This window comes from Loxodonta africana, chromosome 9 (genome assembly GCF_030014295.1).
Source record: "Loxodonta africana isolate mLoxAfr1 chromosome 9, mLoxAfr1.hap2, whole genome shotgun sequence".
Taxonomy (NCBI): domain Eukaryota; kingdom Metazoa; phylum Chordata; class Mammalia; order Proboscidea; family Elephantidae; genus Loxodonta; species Loxodonta africana.
This window is the reverse complement of record NC_087350.1, coordinates 47,939,848-47,962,153: the sequence shown is the minus strand read 5'-3', so window position 1 is coordinate 47,962,153 and position 22,306 is coordinate 47,939,848. Positions and strand designations below refer to the sequence as shown.

General features: G+C 47.2%; 1 protein-coding gene across 5 annotated transcripts in view; it reads left to right on the top strand.

The window, feature by feature from the left end:
• The first annotated feature begins 22 nt into the window (after nucleotides 1-22).
• The window catches only part of LRSAM1 (leucine rich repeat and sterile alpha motif containing 1), a 37,683-nt gene continuing 15,399 nt past the window's right edge, over nucleotides 23-22,306 (top strand). The window contains exons 1-17 of one of the 5 annotated variants that reach the window (XM_010587612.3): nucleotides 23-116; nucleotides 498-653; nucleotides 2,357-2,460; nucleotides 2,902-2,958; nucleotides 3,499-3,543; nucleotides 4,585-4,662; nucleotides 5,899-5,967; nucleotides 7,486-7,570; nucleotides 8,622-8,743; nucleotides 11,034-11,124; nucleotides 12,403-12,533; nucleotides 16,011-16,040; nucleotides 16,499-16,621; nucleotides 16,965-17,104; nucleotides 18,067-18,111; nucleotides 20,422-20,492; nucleotides 22,140-22,239. In XM_010587612.3, the coding sequence (XP_010585914.1) occupies nucleotides 2,389-2,460; nucleotides 2,902-2,958; nucleotides 3,499-3,543; nucleotides 4,585-4,662; nucleotides 5,899-5,967; nucleotides 7,486-7,570; nucleotides 8,622-8,743; nucleotides 11,034-11,124; nucleotides 12,403-12,533; nucleotides 16,011-16,040; nucleotides 16,499-16,621; nucleotides 16,965-17,104; nucleotides 18,067-18,111; nucleotides 20,422-20,492; nucleotides 22,140-22,239 (1,259 nt within the window). In that variant the 5' untranslated portion in view covers nucleotides 23-116; nucleotides 498-653; nucleotides 2,357-2,388. The other 4 variants (XM_003407717.4, XM_023544904.2, XM_023544905.1 and 1 more) reach the window with 4 other exon arrangements.

Sequence of the window (22,306 nt, the reverse complement as noted above, 5' to 3'; positions counted from 1 at the left end):
GAAAACACTGCTATCGCGAGAACTGCAGTCTCCGCCCAGCCCCCGACGACGCCCTTGCCGCCATGTTGCTTGTGGGCAGGCTCCTGCGGTTGATGGCTGGAGGGCTGGGCAGCACGGTGAGCTGTGGCTAGGGGCTCCAAGGGGGTTTCGAGGTTCTTCGATCCAGGGGAAGGCGACAGAAGGGGACTGCTTCTGGAATTGAGAGCTCCGCTGTTCCCCCTTGTCCCTTACTGGGTGAATCACCCCAGGGTCCCTGTACCCCATCCCAGGGCCCCACCCCTCCCTTGAATGCTCGGCGCCCCCGTTCCGGGACCCTAGTGCCTTGACGACCTCGACTTCTCTCCTATCCCTTTCGTGGTATGTGCATTTTAGTTATGAAAACAATTTTATACGGGTCTAAACCAGCTCCAACCCTTAAATTCTGATGTTCCGCGGTTCTCAGAGTCTCAAGACTTAGTCATTCTGGTCTGCATGACTTTCTGAGTTTCGGTCCCCAGATCCTGCGCTTGGGAGAGACCAGACTCCAGCACCGCCCGGGCCTGTCCGAATGGTTTGCGACCTCGCGTCCATGACCAACCCCACCGAGTGATAGGTCTGCCTTCGGGTCCACCCGAGGGTCCGAACGTCGGGGACCTCTCCATCCACAAAAACAGGTCTGGCACAGCTCATCCCGGCCCCAAAGATGGGTGTGATTCTCCCTTTCTGGGCTGGACGTCGGGGAAGGAGGAGGGAGGGCTGAACGTTGGGGACTGGGTTGGAAAGAGATGAACTTGAAGGATTCCTCGTCATTGAAGAGAGAGTGGAGAAGGCTGGACGTCGGGGAGGGGGTGAGTGAGGGTTGGTCATTAGGGAGCTGGGGCGTAAGAGCTGATCATCAGGGAGGGATAGGTAGATAGATGAGAGTTGTTTCCCAACCGTTCCCATCCCTGCTGGCATGGTGAGATGACAGGAGGGGCCTGAGCCAGCTCTGCAGGCCTGGCAGCAACCCCAGACAGCCCATGCCTCTGTAGGCAGAAACCTGTGATCTCTTCCTCTCCCTCTGAGGACTGGGTGTGTCTTCAACTGCATCATCTCTCTCTCTTCTTCTCTACTCCTTAACCTGTAGTTTGTACTGAATATGTTTGTTAGATATGTGGTGCTATGTGGCTAAAATTTAATGAGCGCTCACTGTATATACCAGGTACTAGGAGCCCTGGTGGTGCAGTGGTTAAGAGCTAGGGCTGCTAACCAAAAGGTCAGCAGTTGGAGTACACCACCCACTCCTTGGAAACCCCTTGGGGCAGTTCTCCTCTGTCCTACAGGGTCGCTGTGAGTCAGAATCGACTCCACAGCAAAGGGGAGGTGTGGTGGGGAGTGCTCTGGGCTTTATGTATAGGAAATCACAGGATCTTTACATCAGTTATTCATAACATTGTTACACTTTGCAGATGAGGAAACTGAGGCTCAGAGAGAGTGAACCAAAGGGACAAGCTGGTGGGTGGCAGAACTGGAGTGCAAACCAAGCTACATTTCATCACAAAGCATAAACTGCCCTGATGATTGTTTCCTGGCCCATAGCTGTCCCTTACTGAGCACTGACATTTGCAGAGAGCTGTGCAGGCCTTGGGCAGGTGGTGACCACCTTGCCTCTGAGTTCTGGACAGTGTGCTCAGTGTATGCTAAGTTATTTGAACATTAAGGAGTTGGGTAAGCTCCACAGGATCAGAACTCAGAAGACCAGGGTTCCAGGCTGTATTACCAAACCACTGAACCCCACGAGCCTCAGTTTCTTCACCTATAAACAAGTGAGAATCAAGTGGAATAAAAACTGTGAGAGAGGTAAGGTGCTTGAGGATTGCTTTTTCATTTTGGTAGTAATTCAGGAATCTCCGGGCAGGATGTAGTTGAACTCCCCAAGGTCATAGCTGGCATGAGGTTGTTTCTGCTGATATCACTCTGATAGTGTTTCTGGAGCTAGAAGTGATTCACCAGAAGTCATCCTAGGAAAGGACCTGAGGAATGTATTTAGGTCAACCCCTTTGTCTGGCATGGAGGAGAGATGGAGGCCCCGATTGGGAAAAGGTTGTGTTTAAGGTCTCACAGTGGCAAATGTGGGCAAGACCCTGGTTGCCTGACTGCTATTGGGGTGCTCTTGCCACCACATCCTGCTGCTGTTGCCTAGTCAACTAAGAATGCTAAGCATCTCCTGTGCGGGGCTCAAGGGACAGACTGATGGATAGATTGACACAGGTCTGCCCTCGTGGAACACCGAGTTCAGCAGATCAGCTACATGCTCTGTGTTTCTGTGTCATCTGTTCTGGGCATTAGGAGGGTTGTGAAAAATTCCACAGGTCCTCACTTCTGTCCTATACCCCAGTGTCCTGAAGATCACCTTGGACAGAGAGAAGGATGCCACTCTTCTTCCGAAAGCGGAAACCCAGCGAGGAGGCTCGGAAACGCCTAGAGTACCAGATGTGTCTGGTGAGGGACAGTGGCTTCCTCTGACTCATCCCCATCTCTTCCTCTGACCCATGAAACAGGGCTCACACTGCCCCCAAACAGTCATGCTCCCTCCTTTCTGCTTCTTCCACCCCAGAGGGGTAAGGGTGAAATCTTTGCTTCTCAGAACAGACCAGTGAGGCCCCCGTCAGGTGCTCCAGGAGTGGTCTGGGTGTTAGTGTCCTCATTGCCCCTCTGTCACATTGATCATACTCGTCATTACTTGTTTAGTTTATCTTCCCTGCTAGACCTCAGACTCTGTGAAAGTGGTGATCACTGGTCTACTTATAAAATAGACTGGCTGAATTGGGTGTTGTCTGTGAGCCGTTAACAGCTCCTTGATGCTATGTCTCTTTGCCTGGTTTGTCTACTCTGCAAAGATGATTTGCTTGAAAACATCTTTTTTGTTCTTTTTATACATAGGCAAAAGAAGCTGGGGCAGATGATATCCTTGATATCTCTAAATGTGAGCTGTCAGAGGTAAGCTGAGGCTAGTGTTTGGGCTGTGAATTTGATCTGACCTGTGCTCCTAGGAAAGACAGATTTGGATGGGGGGCTTTAAAAAAGCCAGAATTACTAGACATGTTTCTTTAGATTTTGCTCTTGCCCAAAAGGATTGAGGTGATACTTTGGCCTCAACGTAGTCTCCAAGAATCAAGGAGTCTAGCTAGAAAGTATACCACAGATCCCTAGGGTACTAGAAGAATCTGGGAATCTCCTGCCTCTGCAAAGCAACAGGGACCCTTCCCCTGCCCCGATAGAATTTGTGAATCGTGAATGGGGCAGCGGGGAAGACAGCAGGCCCATTTCCTGTCGTCTGGTTGGACAGGAGGGCTGACCACATCCGCAGCAACATTCCTGGGCAGCCTTTCCCCTGGGGTTAGCTGTTCTCCACAGCAGCGTTTCGCATGGCAGCCTGTCCACCTCCTTCCTTGTCTCTCCCTCCCATGTGTGCCGCTCAGAGAACACATCAGAAACTGGCAAGTAGGAAGGCACTGATTGTTCTTTATCTCACCTTAGATTCCATTTGGGGCTTTTGCAACATGCAAAGTTCTACAGAAGAAGGTGAGATGGCTCTTCCTTTTCAGAGAATTGCTTCTTGTGTGTTTGCACGTTTGAAACCATGTGGAACTTGTAGGAGCTCTCTTCCTGACATAGACATTTCCTTACTCTCGCTTTTAGGCTGCAGCAGGTATTCACAGCAGAGTAGGTTTAGGGATGGAACAACCCTAGGTCACATCCTGACTCTGCCCCTCCCTGGCTTCATGACTGGGGCAACTTCCTTAAGCTTACATCACAGTTTCTTCATCTGTGAAGTGGAGACATTCATAGTTCTACTCTCTCAGAGATATTGTGAGAGTTAAACGAGTGATGGATATAGTACAGATACATAGATGTAGATATGCTGAGTATAATGAGCAGCCTCCTTGTTTATAATAATTAAGTTCATTTCATTCTGGTCACGAAGGAAAGATTAAGAGTGAAATGAATGATTTTTTAGAAGACCATTGCAGCTTCGAATCCAGATAGGTAAGAGTGTTCTCAATGAAGTATCTAAATGAAGATGGGTAAGACGTGTTCCATACTAAGTAGCGAGTACCTTGTCCCCGTAAGTATTAAAGCAGTGGTTGAATGGCAAACAAAAAAGAGTAAGAGGTAACACTGAGCACTGACCATGTGCCAGCCGTTGGCTAAGGGCATTTTGTCCGTTAGCTTGTTTAATCATTATGGCAGCTCTTGGACCCAAGTACCTTATTATTCTCTTTTTTCATGGGTAGACGCCAAAGCTGAGGGAGGTAAGGACCAGGACAGCTGCAGAGGGGCCCCCTTCTTAGGGTGGAAGGTGGAACGAGACCTCTACGATCCCTTTCACCTTGCAATCCCAGATTTTCCAGTCACCTGACTCCAGATCTGGAGGCTCCGTGATTCTGAACTGCATCCTCCTGTCACCTGTACCCCAGGGCAGAGACCGTGCACAAAGACCACGCCGCTGGACTCCACGAGGCTGCTTTGTGTCCTGTGCTGAGTGCGCTGCCTTTGCTTTCAACCTTCCCTACCTGTTGCCCTTCTTTAACCATATCGTTTCCTCAACTGATTTCCACACAGGTGTTGATTGTCCACACGAATTACCTCACCTCTCTGCTTCCTAAATCCTGCAGCCTCCTGAGTCTCGCAACCATCAAGGTACTGTGGCCCTTCTCCCAGGCCTCTGGGACTCTGCGCCATCCCCAGCCCAGGCCCAGGGAGATTCCCTTCATGTCTCCTCTAGTAAAGTTTCTGCCAGACGGGTCTGATAAAATAGTCGATCTGGGATTTGATCAGCATGGATTATTGACCACCTTCTACGTGCTGTGCTTGGAGTGGCGGTGGAGTTACAACGATAAGCAGTCACAGGCCCTGCCCTGGGGGAGCTCATGCTACGTGGAGAGCCAGTCATAAATTCATATCAAGTAACCAGCAGAGAGCAAGGAAACTAATGGTCCCAAACAAGAAGATCCAGGAGGGACTTCCAGGGCATCGATGGTTAATGTGTGAAACCCCAGTGAACTAGAATGACCCCCCTCCTGACTGTGAGCTCCTCCAAGACACGGACATATGTGACCTCATGGTTGTTCCACATGACATGAGAGTGTGAGCATGATAGACATACTAAGAAAAAGGACTGGAAAGCCTAGACATCAGAGTGTTTTCTATGATTAACTCTGGGTGGGGATTGGGGGTAGTTTTTACTTGTTTATTATTCTGGTCTGACACCATTTTTATAGTCAGGAAAAAGGTAACATTAAAAAAGTTTATGAATAAATACAATGCATAATGTATACACACGGACATGTAGCTGCTGTTGTTAGTTGCCACTGAGCCGGCTCTGACTGGTGGCAACCTTATATACCAAACCAAACCAGACCCGCTGCTGTCGAGGCGATTCCGACTCATAGCGACCCTACATACAGCAGAATGAAATGTTGCCTAGTCCTGGGCCCTCTATGCCTTTTTCGCTCATTTCCATGGTAAGAGAAATTAACAAATACCATTAATCAAGGAGTAGACAGAAGATACCAATTATAACTTCACTCTCTGGGGAACCGCTATTCACATTTTACTGCGTGTTCTGTAAAGTCTTTCTATGCAAAGACACGTTTATATTATGGGGTGCTTTTTTTTTTAACATGAGTATCTTGGCATGCTGTTTCATAGCATAGTTTTTCACTTGACAGGAAAAATAAACATTTGATGAAAGAATGAAATGGTATCAGAATTTGAAAAAGCAAATGAGGAGGAAGTGGTCAAAGGTGGAGTGGAAGGGTGGGGTGCACTTTGTTTCAGCATCAGACACGTGAGACGGATCCAAGACGTCTCCTTGCCTCCCTGGATCCCGAAATCTGTAGACTGATCGGTGTTAAGCTTGTCTTCCTTCTGCAGGTTCTGGATCTTCACGATAATCAGCTGACAGCCCTTCCTCATGACATAGGGCAGCTGACAGCCCTCCAGGTATGGCTTCAGGAAACAGAAACCCCCCTCCAACTTGCCTGCAGTTTTCTGGTTGTGCTCAAGCTAGCAGAAGCGGGCGCGCTCAGTGTCAGCTCCATCTCTTTGCTTTTAAGCTGCCCAAAGGACACCCCTCTCCACTGCAGTCTGGGCTGTGGGTGTCTCTCATATTTTTGGCATGTGCTTTTTGGAATTTCATCATAAGCTTCCACAGTTTTACTGAAAAAAAGGGCCCTGTGAGTCTACCTTTCAAAAATGATGAATTCGGCCCTCTGACTCACCATCAGCAGCAGCCCCTCCGTTTATTGAGTGCTCACTACGCGCCAAGCCTTCGCCTCTCTTCCCACTGCTTCTAAACCCCCAGGGCCTTTGCGCTGGCTCTTCCTCCTGCCTAAGTGCCCTTCCCAGGACTGTGCGCCTGAATCATCCTTCAGCTGTCTGCCCAAAGGCTCTCCCTCTGAGAGTCGTCCCCGTGACCCTGTCTCAGTAGACCCTCGTTAGTAGTCTGTCTCAGTACCTGCTTGTTTCTTTGCGTGCGCTAGTTACACCTATAATTAATCATGTTTACTGCTTCATTGACTGCCTACCCTAGTGGAATGTGATCTCCACGAGGGCATGTGATCTTTACTTGCACATGAAGGAGACTAAGAAACTATTTGAATGAACAACCCCATGATGTAGGTGATGTTATCCCATTTTATGGAAGAAAAACCTGAGGCCCAGAGGGATGACTAACTTGTCCAAGGTCACACAGAGAATATGTGGTGGAATATCAGTAATTGCCACCCCTTAGAGAGAGCCACAGCAGATACCTTGGTGTAGATCTTTGGGACTTTTTTATGTGTATTTTTATGGAATTGCTGTGTTTACTGTTTTGAAACTTTTGGATATCTGACAGTAACTCATCCCATCTTTCTGGTTCATCAAATATTCATCCACCACAGTATTTTAATGTCTGTTTAGCTTCCCATTGTATCTATTTGTAATGACTATTTTGTATGTCGTCCTTCTGACTCCCTTGCTTCGTGCTGCCAGGTGGGAGCTCGGCCTTTGGAATGCAACAAGCCTGATTTCAGTCCTAGCGGCGCCCCCTGCCAGCCTTGGGGCCTGGGGCAAATCACATTGCTTTTATGTAGCTGCGTTGCCTTTTCCTTAACATCGGGATAATTAGAGCCTTATCACGTGCTGCTTTGCCCAGAACCTGAATATGTTAGGCCCCTTCTTCCTCTCTCTCTGATTATAGGGAGGTTATTGGGCATTTTGTGGTCAGTATAACTGATTGGGACCTCAGCCGGAATCTATTTCAAGATCTGGCTTTGCTCCCAGGGGCCCATCACTTTACTACTCTGAGCCTCAGTTGTCTATTCTTTCAAATGGGATCATAACAATTATACCTTCCTCACAGGGCTGCCAGGAGGAGAGAGATGTGTAAAGTCCTGGCCCAAGCAGGGGTTAGGGAATACCGGGGTAGTCACTATTGTCTGATTGTGGACTCTCATGTCATTTTTTCCTCTTCCCTAGGTCTTGAATGTGGAAAGGAATCAACTGACATATCTCCCACGTTCCATAGGGGACCTGACCCAGCTGCAGACCCTCAATGTGAAAGGTAGGGAGGCCAGGAAGCCCTGTCTGTTTGACCCTCAGTCAGCTTGGGACAGTTCCATTCAGAATCCACAAGGTGCTCAGCCTGGGAGCCATTGAAAATGGAGGTGGCCGGTCTCAAGGTGCAGTTTAAGCTCAAATGACCTCCTATTAGGTCAGTCTGTCTCCATGGTAACCAGAGACAGGGTGTCTGAGGGCTTCCTATGGCCCCTCAGAGCCAGGGCCTTGTGAGCAGTGGGGATGATGGCATTGACAGCTAGACCCCCCAAGCCTTGGTCATTCATATTTAAATAATGAGTAGTGACAGGATTAGTGGACTGGCTGGGTGAGAATGATTCGGGAACCACAGTAATGATTCTAGTAACACTTCACACTCAGCGGTCGTGCATCCTCTCCTGCGTTTAGTGATGTGGTGAGCCTTGTGACGACTCTGTGAGCGAGGCAGAGAGAAGCGGTGTTATCTCCCAGTGAGGGAAGTGAGGCTCAAAGAGGAATGATTGCTGAGACAGCCCAGGGAAATAGTGCCAGAGTGAGGGTTCTAATGCTGTGTCCTTACCCTCAACTGAGTGCTTGCCTCATTAGTCCTCTCCAGCCTGGGATCTCTTCTTGCTGTCCTTAAGCACTTTTTGCATGGAATGCCTCAGTTTACCCCTTTTGTACCATATGAATAGTTTTAAAAGTAATGGCACCCATTTGTTGCTCACTTACTGTATGATGCCCACTGTTCTGAGGGCTTCATATGCATCATCTCATTGAATCCCTCAGTATTCCTATGAGGCCAGACAGTACAAGTGAGAAAACGGCTTCCCAGGGAGGTAGATCAGTTGTCCAGAATCACTCAGCTAGTGAGTGGTGATGTAGAAACGTGAACTCAAATCACTGAAACTCCAACATCGTGTTCTTACTCATGGAGCCTCAGGTTCCGGGACCAGATGTGGTGCATGCTCCTGGGGTCAGAGTGAGGCCCCGACCACCCCCAAGTCCTGTCGGGTGTCAGGCATGAAGCTGGTGAAGGGGCTTTGGGGTGTTGAGCTGTGCCATTGGGATCTCTTCAGACAACAAACTGAAGGAGCTTCCGGACACCTTGGGGGAACTTCGGAGCTTACGTACTCTCGACATCAGTGAAAATGAGATTCAGAGATTGCCACAGATCCTGGCTCATGTTCGAACCCTGGAGGTAAGTGGGGAGACATTCTCGCCTGGGATCCTCTCTGCACCTGGCCACCACCCCTCCAGAGACCCCAAGACATGGCCCTTAGGAGCTCGCACAGACCAGCGTGTGAACAGCTCTCATTCTGTGACTTTTTCTGCTATATTAGGGGCAGAAAACATATTTCTAGAGTGAAGGAGAGAAAACAGTGAATTCTAATGGCGGTAACACTTTATGAAGGAAGTGGTATTTGAGCCAGATCATGAATGAAGAATAAGATTTTGAGAAGTAGACCTGGATAATGGTGCACTCCAGGTGGAGGGCACAGTATGGGGAAAGACAGGAGTAGAAAAGCAAAGATGTGTTAAGGGAAGGGGGACAGAACTGATGTGGTTGGAATTTGCTGTGCCTAAGGCTCTAGATCGTAAAGAACTCAGAAAGCTGTGAGGGAGGGGCCACGGAGGTAGGGGTGGGAATCGCCTCAGGCCAGGGGTCTGGGTGTCAGCTTGGCAGGTGCAGAAGCTGAGTTTCATCAGAGCAAGGGGTGGAGGTGGGGTGAACTCTTACTGGGACACTGACACAGGGCACCCCACTCAGCAAGTGTGGGCTCTTACAGTTACCTGACAGCGCAGGTGAAACACATCTACCTGGTGCTGCATAAGGGCTACACACTTGACCTGGGTTATCTCCCTGAATCCTCAGTTGTACTTGTCCTGTGAGGCAAATAACTGTTGTGCCACTTTGCAGATGAAGAAACTGAGGCAAAGACCCTAACCACCTTGCCCAAGGGCCACACAGCTAGTAATAGCCAAGATAGGTTTGAAAATCAGGCAGTCTTAATCAGCGCCTGGGCTCTTCACCTCTGTGAATCTCGGTCTTCTGGGACAGGGCTTTATTCACTCATTTGACAAATAGTCTAGCCAAGCATCCCAGAATCCTCCAATGAGCAGTCAGTGAATTACCTCGGAGACATCTGTGTCAGGAGTGGGTGGCTGAGCACGGGGACAGAACACAGGGAGCTGACTGACGTGGGCAGCTATGCCATCTTACAGTGACCGCAGTCTCAGGAAGGACGGAGTAGCCAGGTGCTCCTCCTGGGGCGGCCAAAGAGAGAGGCCGGCACGTGCTTGTCCTCGGTGCTGTCCAATGGAACCGATAGAACTTTCTGTAGTGACAGAAATGTTCAGTGACTGTGCTGTCCAAACTGGTAACCGCTAGCCACATGTGGCTATTCAGCACTTTAAATGTGGCGAGTGTGACTGAGGTACTAAGTTTTCTATTTTATTATACTTTAATTAATTTACATTTAAATAGCTACGTGTGTTTAGTGTCTACTGGATGGACAGCACCGCTCAGAGCACATTTTCCTAACTCTGAAGCTATCCCAAGTCATCTAGACTTAGAAGAGAACCCTGGGAGTTACTCATCTTATATCAGTTCCTTAAAAAAAAAAATCCTTTGAGGTTCTTGGTGGCACCTTGCACAAAGTTTTTTTTTTTTTTTTTTTCTTAGAATGAGAGAATAACAGGAGCCCTACCACGTGCAACATCTTTTTCATGTTATTTCACATAACCCATCAAATAGCCTGCAAGTTTGGCAGTATTATTTCTTTCCAACCTTGCAGGCTGTTTGATGGGTTATGTGAAATGAGGGGGGGAGCTGCCGCTCAGGAAAGTTAAGTGACCTATCCAAAGAGATAAAGAGGGGCCCCCCAAGAGACAGAAAGGGCCACATAAACCAGAGACTACATCAGCCTGAGACCAGAAGAACTAGAAGGCGCCCGCCTATAACCGATGAGTGCCCTGACAGGGAACACAACAGAGAATCCCTGATGGAGCAGGAGAACAGTGAGATGCAGACCTCAGATTCTCATAAAAAGACCAGACTTAATGGTCTGACTGAGACTAGAAGGACTCCGGAGGTCATAGTCTCCAGACCTTTTGTTAGCCCAAGACTGGAACCATTTCTGAAGCCAACTCCTCAGACAGGGATTGGACTGAACTATAAGATAAAAAATGATACTGGTGAGGAGTGAGCTTCTTGGCTCAAGTAGATGCATGAGACTATGTTGGCAGCTCCTGTCTGGAGGGGAGATGAGAAGGCAGAGGGAGACAGAATTTGGCTGAATTGACACAGGAAATATAGGATGGAGAGAAGGAGTATGCTGTCTCATCAGGGGGAGAGCAAATAGGAATACATAGCAAGGTGCATATAAATTTTTGTATGAGAGACTGACTTGATTTGTAAACTTAAAGCAAAATTAAAAAAAAATTTTTTTTAAGCAAAAAAAAAAAGGAGGGATTCCCTTTGTTGGCAGACTCTGAGCCTCGATGCTTCGTCCATGGTCTACCCTCCATGGGAGGTGTGCAGTGCTGGCACCGAGGCCATCCAGCAGTTCCTCTGCAAAGGTAAGGCCAGGCAGCCTGCCTCATTCTCCCAGTGAGGACCTGTGACCCAATGCCTACTCTATGCTGGGCCTGGGCTGGGATGTGACAGAGACCAAGACGGCCCCGGTTCCTGCTTGCTCAGAGCTCAAGGTCTGACAGGGGAAATAGGCAAAACAAATAATTACACAAGGAAATATAATCACAGATTGTGGTTACAAGAGTGGACAGTGCAGTGCTTCTTGCTGTGGGGCCCCGTGGCTTATGTAGCCATCCCCTTGTTGTGAGCATGGAGGTTGTTTCTAGTCTCCCTCCATGATGAACATTTTCATCCACACCTCGCTGGCAAAGTCTGAGTTTTCCTGTAAGGCAGACAAGAAGTGGTGTTGCTGGGTTAAAGGGAATGAGCATTGTACGGTGCCTTCTGAAGTGTTTACACCAGTTTACGTTCCCGTGAGAAGTATCTGAAAAGATCTGTTTTTCCCCACAACCTGGCTAACATTTTAACTTAGTGATCTTAAACTTAAAAAGCCTGCTATTCTCATAGCCAGGAGAGTCTACTATTATTTTAATGTCACGTCCATGATTATATGGGTAATTTTTTATTTATCTAGGGCCATTTTTAGTATTTCTTGTAAATTACCTGTTTGTATCCTTCTTTTTATTTTTCATATCCTTCCTGGGGGAGGGATTGGAAAAATCACTTTTGACTACATTAGAATAAAAGAACTTCTGTACCTCAGAAGGACACCCTCATCAATATTAAAAAGACAAGTAACCTCCTGAGAGAAGAGAGTTACAACGTGTATATATGTAAGAGACCCAAGATTATTAACTGTAACATATAAAGAACACCTGTAAATCAGTAAGAAAAAGGCAAACAGCCCAACAGAAAATGGGTGAAGGCTGTGAACCCTTTCAATTGTACAGGGCCAAAGAAGGAAAGCATCTTGCTCAAGGTTGCACAACTGAGCCAGTTACTGGTAAAGATGGGTCTTGGTTCCATACCTCTCTATTAATCTCAGGCTTTTTCTACCATCTCCTTCTCAACTGGATGGTAAAGAGGCAGATGGCATTCCCACTGTTCATCTAGCTGACACTTAATGAAGCACTTACCATATCCCAGGCCCCAGCTTTAGGACTGGTGAACAACACAGGCTGCCGTGTCTAGGGAAGAGGAAAGCAGTGGACTGAGTCACAGGAGGACAGAGGACAATGGAGAGGAAAGGGATGCAGGAGCTGGGGTCTGAGTACCCAGGCCTGCTTCCTCCCTCCTGATCAGCTGTGTCCCATCTGTTACAGAGTCAGGGCTGGAATATTACCCCCCTTCTCAGTACCTGCTGCCAGTTCTGGAGCAAGATGGAGGCGAAAACTCCCGGGACAGCCCTGATGGGCCCACAGACAGACTCTCAAAGGAGGAGCTAGAGTGGCAGGTAAGGTGCACCTTGCTTGCTGGTGTGGGGGGATGTTCAGAGCTGCAGCCCCCAGATTCCTCCATCCGTGAGGGCACAGGAGCAATAGATGAGCTTCAAGAGTCAAACTAGGATTTCACCCCCATTCAGACGGATGCATTTAGACGCATTTACAAAGCGTACTTAGACACATGTATAAAGCCTTCTCTGACCGCCTCACCTCACTTATTTACCAACCATCAGCTGTACCTCACTCTGCTCTGTTTCCTGAACAAACTGCACTCCTGCCTCTCAGGGCCTTTGCCTTTTGGTTTCCTCTGTCTGGAATGCTTCCCACTCACTGTCTCCTGGCTCACTCAGTCTTGTCCTTTAGTTCTCTGTTTAAACGTCACATGCTCTGGGGTCCTTCCCTGACATGCCAGACCAGGTCAAGCCTCCAGTGGTTTGTTCTCCTAGTGCTCCACATCCCCTTGATAGTACTTACTGCACTCTAAGAATTCTGTGGGAAATTGTTTGTTTAATGGCTCTCTCCACTGCTGGGCTGAGCTTCCTGAGAGTAGGGATCGTGTCTGTGTTGTTCATTGTTGTCTCTCACTGCTGTACAGGACACCTGCCATGCACTCAGTCTAGTGAAGGAGTCAGACAGGTACTTGGTCATCACAGGCTGGCCCTCCTGGGTCCCAGGTGGTGTGCTAGCATAGGACGAACATGGAAGAGGAAGCTCAGCAAGTGTTTGCCATGTTAACCCAGGGTGCCCAATATTGGAGCCAGACAGAAACCACCTCCGGCTCTGCCCTCTGCTCCCATTCTGGAGGCTTACAAGCCAGGGGACCCTCTGATCCCTGGGACAGGGACGGTGGGTACTAAGGGGGCAGGGAGTACAAGCTGCTATGAGTTTGGCTTTGTAGAAAGTGGGGCATTGCCATGCCCCTGAAGATCTTCCATCATCCCATGCCCAGACCCTGCCTTCTTAGGGCCGGCCGGTTTTGTAGGGGTTTGTTGCTGGTTTTCTGGGGAGTTGTTGGGAAGACGGGCCCACCCATTTTCTAGATGCCTCTTCCTTTACCTTTGGAGTTTGTATTTTCAGTGGGATTTTCCATCAAGCCAGTCCAGTCTGCTTTATATCTTGCAGTGGTTTTTTTCAGTTTCTGATTCCCTGATCCCACCCTCCGGTTTTCCAGTTCTGCTGTGAATGCATTTGTAATTTTGTATTTCTTCTGGCACTTCAATGAGAATTGGAGAGGGAGGAGATTGCACTTCAGGAAGATTGTGCCAGTTTATACTCTCAGAAAGTATGTACAGCAGACATATCCAATGAAGGATTAGCAGACTAAACACATAAAGAACTCTTTCAGATGAATAAGAAAATAAAACCACCTTAATAGGAAAAATAGGCAAAAGACATATCAATAGATACTTACCAAAATTAAAAACTATGAAAAAAAAGGTCAATAAACATGCAATAAACTATTTCCGCCCTCAGATTGGCCCAAATTTTTAATAATTTCTGTTTTCCAGAGTGTAGGGGAAACAGGGACCCTCATAAGCTGCCCTTGGGAATGGAAATTGGTATCACCACTTTGGTGGATAATTTGATAATCTGTGTTCTACGATGGACACAAATTCCCATGACCCAAAAGTTCCACTTCTCAGTCTATACCCCAAAGAAACACTTGTACAAAGGAGGTTCATTGCAGCCTTATTCGTAACAGTGCAGTATTGGAAGCCCCTTAAATATCTTTCAGTAGGAAGGGGCTGAACCAGCTGCGTCCTATCCATACCATGAGATAGATCTCTACAGACTCAAGACACCAGGACATATGGATAAGTGAAAAGGGCAAGCTTCAGGGCAAAGGATATAGTGTATTTCAATTATTATGTTTAAAAAGAAAACTTGAATGTGTAAGAAAACCTCAGTAGTTGCCAGGGGCTGGGGGTGGAGAGAGGGTTGGATGACAAAGGGGCACAAAGGAATTTTTGGGGGTGATAGAGTTGTCCTATGTCTGGAGCATGGTGGTAGTTGTATGATTGTATGCATTTGTCAAAACTCGTACAACTGTGCAGTAAAAAGGGTGAACTTCACAGTATGGAAATTATACCTTGATTTAAAAAAATACTTTGGGTATATGTATGTATGTATGCATACGTGTATGCAACTATACATACACATGTATAGTATAGAATACATTTTTTTTTTTCCAAAGTCACAAGTTATGTGTATGGGGATGTATGGGCTTGAGTCTGATAATAGTGGTTCATTTGATGTGGGATGTGGGTAGGGAGGGGAACCAGGATTAGGCCAGGTGTAGTCATAGGTACTTTGTATAATTTTTTACAAGGAGAACATATTAAGATATTACCTGTATAATTAAAGATTAATTTTAAAAATTATATATATTATTTTTTTTTTAAATCAGCATAGGAAAAATTCTGTTTCCTTGTAGAATGCTGCTTTTACAACCCAGGCAGAGCCTGATCCTGGTCTCAGAACATAAGGCCATTAAAAACGTGTGTGTCTTTAATTATAAAAGTAATGCATAGTCCTTGTTATAAATTTAAACAATGCAGAAACCTGTAAAGTAAGTGAATGTCAACCTTCTGCCCCGCAATCCCATCTCCGGGACATCATCATCACTAACTAATGAATGTCCTTCCCAACTTTTTTCTCAGTACCTACATATATATGGAGCTCTGGTGCCGCAGCGGTTAAGAGCTTGGCTGCTAACCAGAAGGTTGGGAGTTCAAATCCACCACTTGCTCCTTGGAAACCCTATGAGTCAGTTCTACTCTGCCCTATAGGGTCGCTATGAGTTGGAACCAACTTGACAAACCTAACAACACCATATACATATGCTGAGAGTGGATTTTTGTTGTCGAAGTGGTTTTTACGAAAATGGAATCATGCTACACACAGGATGGGAGGTGGTGGACGTCTTTCACGACCTTCATACGCATTCACTTGATTGTTTTGCAGCTGTATAATAGCGCTTTGTATGGCAGCACCATGGCTTACTGAAATAGTCACCTGTTGATGGACATTTCACTTATCCAGTTCTTTCCCTGTTTTCACTCTTTTGAACTGTTACACAGCAACTGGTACAAATAATCTTTGTGTGTTTGTGAGAGTGTTTTGGTAGGTAGAACCAGCTACTGGCGGTGTGTTAATGTAGACATATGAGGGAATCAGATGTCCTTGTTTCTTGGTCTTCTGTAAGAAGCACTGCACCTCCTCAGTGCCACATCCCTGGAACTGTCTTGAAAATCTCCATCCTATGATGCCAAGCACATGGTAGCAGCTCGGTGGTTCTCTGGAACCCTGGGTGCCCACTGGGACCCCTTGGGACCCTTTATCAAAATGTTCATTCCTCTCACCCCACCCACACCACCACTGTGATGCCGTGGGGCTGTGGTGTACCTGGGGGTCTGTACCATATCAGGCTGCCCTGGAGAGAACCACTGCCACCTGCCTTCTCTTGACCACAGTCTTTTTCTCCCCAGAATAGGTTCTCAGACTATGAGAAGAGGAAGGTAAGAAAATGCTTTTTCTCCTCTGTCACTTTTCTTCTCATTAAAGATCTCAACTTTTATAAAAGATCTGAGGAAATAACTTCTTCCTGCCATTAAACTGGAGGTTAATGTAATACTTTCCTCTTAACATACATCCACCTTGCCAAGACCTCATATAACCTCAGGTGGGCGGTAAAGTGCGTCCATTTGACGGATGAAAAGACTGAGGCTCAGAGAGGTTGAGCCCAATCCTAGGCTCTGAACCACTAGCCTCTGCCAGTGAACAGCCCATTTTATTACAGTGGGCCTGGTGGAGGGAGTCGGGGCCCGGGGAGTGGGTAGTTGCTCAGCATTGAGACCTGCAGCCTGCGCTATGCAGAGTTGAGGGTGGATTCACCCTGCTCCCTATGCTAACACCTCAGAGCCTTGCTTGGTCTCTGGCCTGGGCCAACAGTCACCCAGAAGCTACATTCTCACAGGAACAGAAGATGCTGGAGAAACTTGAGTTTGAACGGCGCCTGGAACTTGGACAGCGAGAGCATGCCCAGCTCCTTCAGCAGAGCAGCAGTCAGAAGGACGAGATCCTTCAGACCGTCAGGGAGGTTTGTGAGCAGCCTGTCTGCATCCCCCTACCAGTGGTCTCTGACTCAGGCCAGGGTCTCTCTGATGTAGGAAGGCAGGGGAATCAAGCTCTCTTCCTTCTATCCTCCAGGAACCAGGAAGGCCTTTACCGGTCACCTAGTGCAGCCTCCTTACTGTGTAGGTGGAGGCTCTGAGGCCTAGGGAGGGAAGAGCTGGCCCACAGTCACACAAGAAGGACTGGCGAGGCAGATCCCGAAGCCAGTCTCCTACTCCTGTCCTCTTCCTCCCATCCCCTGCCCTTCACTGGTCTGTGTCATCGAGGGAGTCCCTGCCAACTCAGGACCTCTGCCTCTCTTGCCGCAGGAGCAGTCCCGGCTGGAGCAGGGCCTAAGTGAGCACCAGCGCTACCTCGACGCCGAGCGGCAGCGGCTACACAAGCAGCTGAAGCAGACAGAGCAGGACATCTCTCAGCGGATCCAGAAACTCCTGGAGGAGAATCAGAGGTGAGCTGGTGGCCCCCAGATCCAGAGTCCTTCCCCCATGTACCCTTTGAGGGGCTAGGATAGAGGTCCGTTTCTCCCTCCTGCCCAAGGTTTCCATCGTTAGGACCCAATCTTGGTGCTTCAATTTGCACCAACTTAAAGAGAAAAGAATCTGCCCTGGGCATTACAAGACCTGGTTTCTTGTCATGTGATAGGGTTTCTACTGATTGGATTTATGGCTTCAGGCAAGTGTTCCCACCTCTGGGCCCTGAGTTTCCCATCTGTAAAATGAGTGGGCTTAGCAAGATAGTTGAGATCGTGTCCTGTTCTAATATTCTGGGTTCCAAGTAACCTATTGCACTGAAGTCAGCCGTTCACCCTGTAGTGAGAATTGTCTTAACAAATCCTTTCCAAGATAGGAGCTGCTAAGAGCAGGTCCTTATGAGGCTTGGAAGAAAGGCCAGAGATCAAGACAGAGATCTCAAGAAGCCTGAGAAGGCCTAGTTAGGAGACTCATTGCAGGGAGATTTCAGGAACAGGCTTCAGCCACATCCCTGTTTCTTCCAAGCTTCCTTTTTTCTGTCCCCAGTCACTTAGTCTTCCATCGTCCAGCATTTACAAAGTGCCTTCTTGAGTCTGTCAGACCTGCTGTGAGCATCCTGTTCTCATCACCAAGGGACTCCAGTAGAGCTGCCCTTTATTGAGTCCTTGTTATGGGCCAAGCACTTTTTGTATATTTTCTCATACAAATGCTGCATGAAATTGTTTTTTATTATTCTCATTTCACAGGTGAGGACACTGGGGCTAGGCGTGATTACTTGCCTATCTGGCATGAAAACACAGAGCTCCTGAGTGCTGGGGCTGAGATCGCACCCAGCTCAGTTACTAACCCTCCCCGTAGAGCTGTGCAGTGAGAGGAGAGCAGTTATGTTGGAAACAGGCCTGATGGTGACTGCTGGGGCCTTTTATGGATTTCTCCACAGGCAGAAGAAAAGTTCCGAGATTTTGAAGTCGCTGGAAAATGAGAGGTATGTGTTCTCCTCTGGTGTTCTTTCCCAGCCCTCTCTTCCTTCCAGGGAGGCGAGCAGCTTTGGAGAAGAATGTCCTGAGCTTCCCCCGAAGCTGTGAGGAGATTCACCTCCTTAGGGAGTGTTGGATTAAAAAGAATTGTTGTCTTCAAGTTCTTTAAAACACACATATACTCCTAAGGATAAGTTCGGAGACATGAACAAGAATCATGTATAATGTCCAGCTATATTTTCAGTATAAAAAATTGGGTACATAAATTATGAACAAAGGAATAATGTGCAGTCATTAAATAACCTTGTGGAAGAACATTCCTTGTCAGGGAAAATATAAAACATTGCTAAGTGGGAGAATGGGGGACCAGGCTTAAAGCCCCACATCCAGTATATGTATGGGTTTTTAAAGACTGTCTGTGTCTGCACAGAAAGCAAAGGGACCCACCCCAAATGTTAACGCTAAACATTTTTGAGAAGTGGGAATTATAGGTGATGATCTTTCTTTTTTTCTTTTGTGTTTTTCTGTGTTTTCCAAGTTTCTTGCATTAGGGCATGCTACCTTTGTAATTAGAAAAAATGTTAGGTGGGAGGGGTGAAATCTGCCCCGCCCCACCACCCCCCACCGCACCAGACAAATTGAATATGAGTCCCTCTCCTGTGTTCTCTGGAATCCCAGAATAGCAGCATGGGCTTTCCCAGTGTCCTTGTGGGGGTCTGCTTGCCCCTCCCTTCTGGGCCCCTGGATGCTGGGCAGCGTGCTCCCACTGGGTTAGAAGGTAACCCTATCAGCCTGCCCACTTCAGCTGTGGTGCTGCGGTACCCAGGGGTGGTCAAGGCCAAGCTGAGTCGTGTCAGGTGATGCCACTCATTCAGCACAGACAGGCCCCACGCCCTCTCTGTGCTCGGCTTGGGCTGGGCGCCAGGGTACGGCGACATGCTCGACATAGCTTCCCTTGAGCAGCCTGTGGTCTAGCACAGGAGGCAGAAGTACAGAAACAATACGTGCTTCTTCCAGCTAAGTCAGGCCCTGCAGAAGCGTTAAAGGGTGATGTCCCCTCCAAGCCACTGTTACCAGTTTGGCGTGGAAAAAATGCACACACACACATCATGCATATACAGGCAGTTCCCAACTTACGACAGGGTTCTGTGCCGATGACTTGATCGTTAGTCAGCTCTGACGTAAGTTGGATACCTCATTTTTGTTTACGTTTTCGTTATTATCGCCTTTCATTATCCTCAGAGCCCTGGTGGCACAGTGGTTAAGAGCTTGGCTGCTAACTAAAAGGTCGGCAGTTATGATCGACCGGCCGCTCCCTGGAAACCCAGTGGGACAGTTCTACTCTGTCTGTAGGGTCTCTATGAGTCAGAATCAACTCCACAGCAACAGGTTCAGTTTTTATCATCAGTATCTTTATAAATCTGGTCTGTATTTGTCTTTGGGGGTTGGCATGAGAATGAGAACATCGGCAGATTACGCACGGCAACACTGTATTTAGTACGTTACTACGATAAAATGTAAAAAAAAATGGACAGTTGTAAGTACAGTTTGTCATAATTTGAATATATCGCTTCATAAGTCGGGGACTGCCTTACATACTTACACACTTAAAATCACCGTTTTTATCTTCACTTACTGTATCATGGATGTATTTCCATGCCAAACACCTCATTACTTGTAATAGTTGTAGAATATTTCACAATACGATTTTATCATAATTTAGTTATCCCTGCGTTCATGGGTATTTAAGTTGTTTTCGGTTTTTCTCAATTACAAGCAATATTATAGTGAACATCCTCTAAATATACCCTTATGTACTTACATGAATATTTTTGAAGGAAACATTCAGAGGGCTTGCATATTTTATATTTTGATGGAGCACTGCCAAACTGCCTTCCAAAAACCATTGTGCCGATTTGCCCTCCTCTCACCAGTATATGAAAGCACCCATTTCTCTACCATCATCACTATCACCAGTCTTAATCTCAACCCATCTGATAGAAGACAAGAAGATTTTACTTTCTTTAGTTATTAGTGAGGTTCAGCATCTTTCAGTATGTTCACTGATCACGCATATTTAAGCATTAGTGAATTGGGTGTTTGCTTCCTTTGCTCATTTTTGTTTTCGTTCAAGAAACTCTTAACTATAAAGCTGAAGTTTAGCAGTGCCCCAAGGGAGGTGCATGATGCAGCAGGCATTCAGAGAGCATGCTAGGTGGCACATCAGAGAGGACTTCCTGGCAGAGGTGGCATTCATCTGACTGGATTCCCTGTTGAAAATGTTACAATTGCTGAATGAATGGGCGAATGTTTTGTAGAATAAGAATGGAACAGTTGATGTCCATAACCCAGGAGGAGACAGAGAACCTGCGGCGACGTGAGATTGCCTGTGAGTCCTGGGACAGGGAAGGGTGGAGGATGTCCCTGGGGCCAGTGCTTGGCTGTCTGGGTGGACAGGGGTAGATAGCCATCTCCAGATCGGTCGCATACAGAAGGCAGCAAGTGTTACCCTTGAGAGGGGCGGTAAAGTCCAGTCATGAAACATGGGCTCTGGGGTCAGGCTGCATTCAGAATCTCAGCTCTGACACCATCTGTATGGCCTCAGGGGATTACTGGTTCCTAACTTTGCTGAGCCTGTTTCCTTATCTAAAAAAGAGAAAGCAATAAGTAGCTAACTCAGAGAGTCAGTATGAGGATCAGATGAGATACTCCTGGCACAGACTCAGCATTTCCCAAAGCATGGCTGTAACAGATTCAGTACCAAGAGCTGGGGTTGGCCCCTCTTTGTGTTCCTGGCCAGTCTTCTCCTTCCCATGCTTCCCCAGGAGTGGCCCTGTGTTTCCACATTGTCCACACTAATGAGGGGAGGTCTCCCCCAACTGATGCAGACCATGTGCCAAGGAAGGCCAAGGAGAAGAGAGGCTGGGGGAAGGTAGAAAGATAAGGAATGGCTCCACTTGGATTGTACATTCTTCAAAGTCTCTGTAGTAGAGGGGGCTGTTCTGCGCGCCCTTAGTCAAGGCTTTCTGAGAGCCAGGCACTGTGCCAAGTACTCACCGTGTGCCATCTTATCCTCACCACCTGATGAGGCATCATGTCATTAATATCCCTCTTTTAAAGGTCACTATGGTCTACCATTTGTAAAAAGAAAATTGTGTTCATATTTATAGAAAAATCTCCAGAAGGATATTAGATTAACTGCAGTTCCTGCTTAGGAATGGAATCGGTGTTGGGGGACGTTTTTGTTCACCTTTTCTAACTTCCCTTAGCTTTTTAAAAACGAACATGTATTATTTTTATAATTTTAAAATGTCAATGAAAATAACAAAAAGGCAGGAAAAGGTAGCACCCAGAGTTGTTGAGGGCATAAGGAATCGGGCTGTCCTATGTGCTGCCACAGGGACCATGAATTGGCTGGATCTTTCTGCAGAGCAGAAAGGGTAACCCAAATTACCCACAGCCCTAAACGATCAGCTTTTAAGACCTATTCTTAGGAAATAATCAAATAATTGGATGTGCACGGAGATGTTTGAGCAAGGATATTTATTGAAGTATCACTTAATAGTTACAAAAAAGAGTCCAAATAAACTCTGGTTACCCATGCCTCGTAGCACTCTGCAGCCCTGAACATCCCATCACAAAAGGATATTTGTCGATGGGAGAAATATTTGTGAAAAGTGAGAAGCTGTAGTTTTAGTGTGATATCATTTAAAGGTTTTTTGAAATCCATAAATATGCATAGAGAAATGACTGGAAGAATGTACATCAGTGTATAATATGGCTCATCTCTGGGTGACAGGAATGTGGGTGATTTTATGTATGTGCTATTCAGTGTTTTACAGTTAGTCAGCATTTCAACTTATGTTACTTTTAGAGTTAAAAAAAAAAAAAGAGTTGTTTTTTAAAGGGTGACACTCAGGTGCATAACCAGGTGAACCCTATAAGGCCGGTTCCTCAGCTCCAGAGAAAATTCCGGCTGCATCCTAGCCTAGCCAGGAGCGGGTCCGTTTCTCAGCCTGCCCTGGTGTCTCCGCAGCCGCCATGCAGCAGATGCTGACTGAGAGCTGCAAGAACCGACTCATCCAGATGGCCTACGAGTCTCAGAGGCAGAACTTGGTCCAGCAGGCCTGTTCCAGGTAAGGTAAGGCTTCCGGCAGGGCCACTTGGAGTTGCTGGCTGGAGGTGAGAGCCAGGGCACTAGAA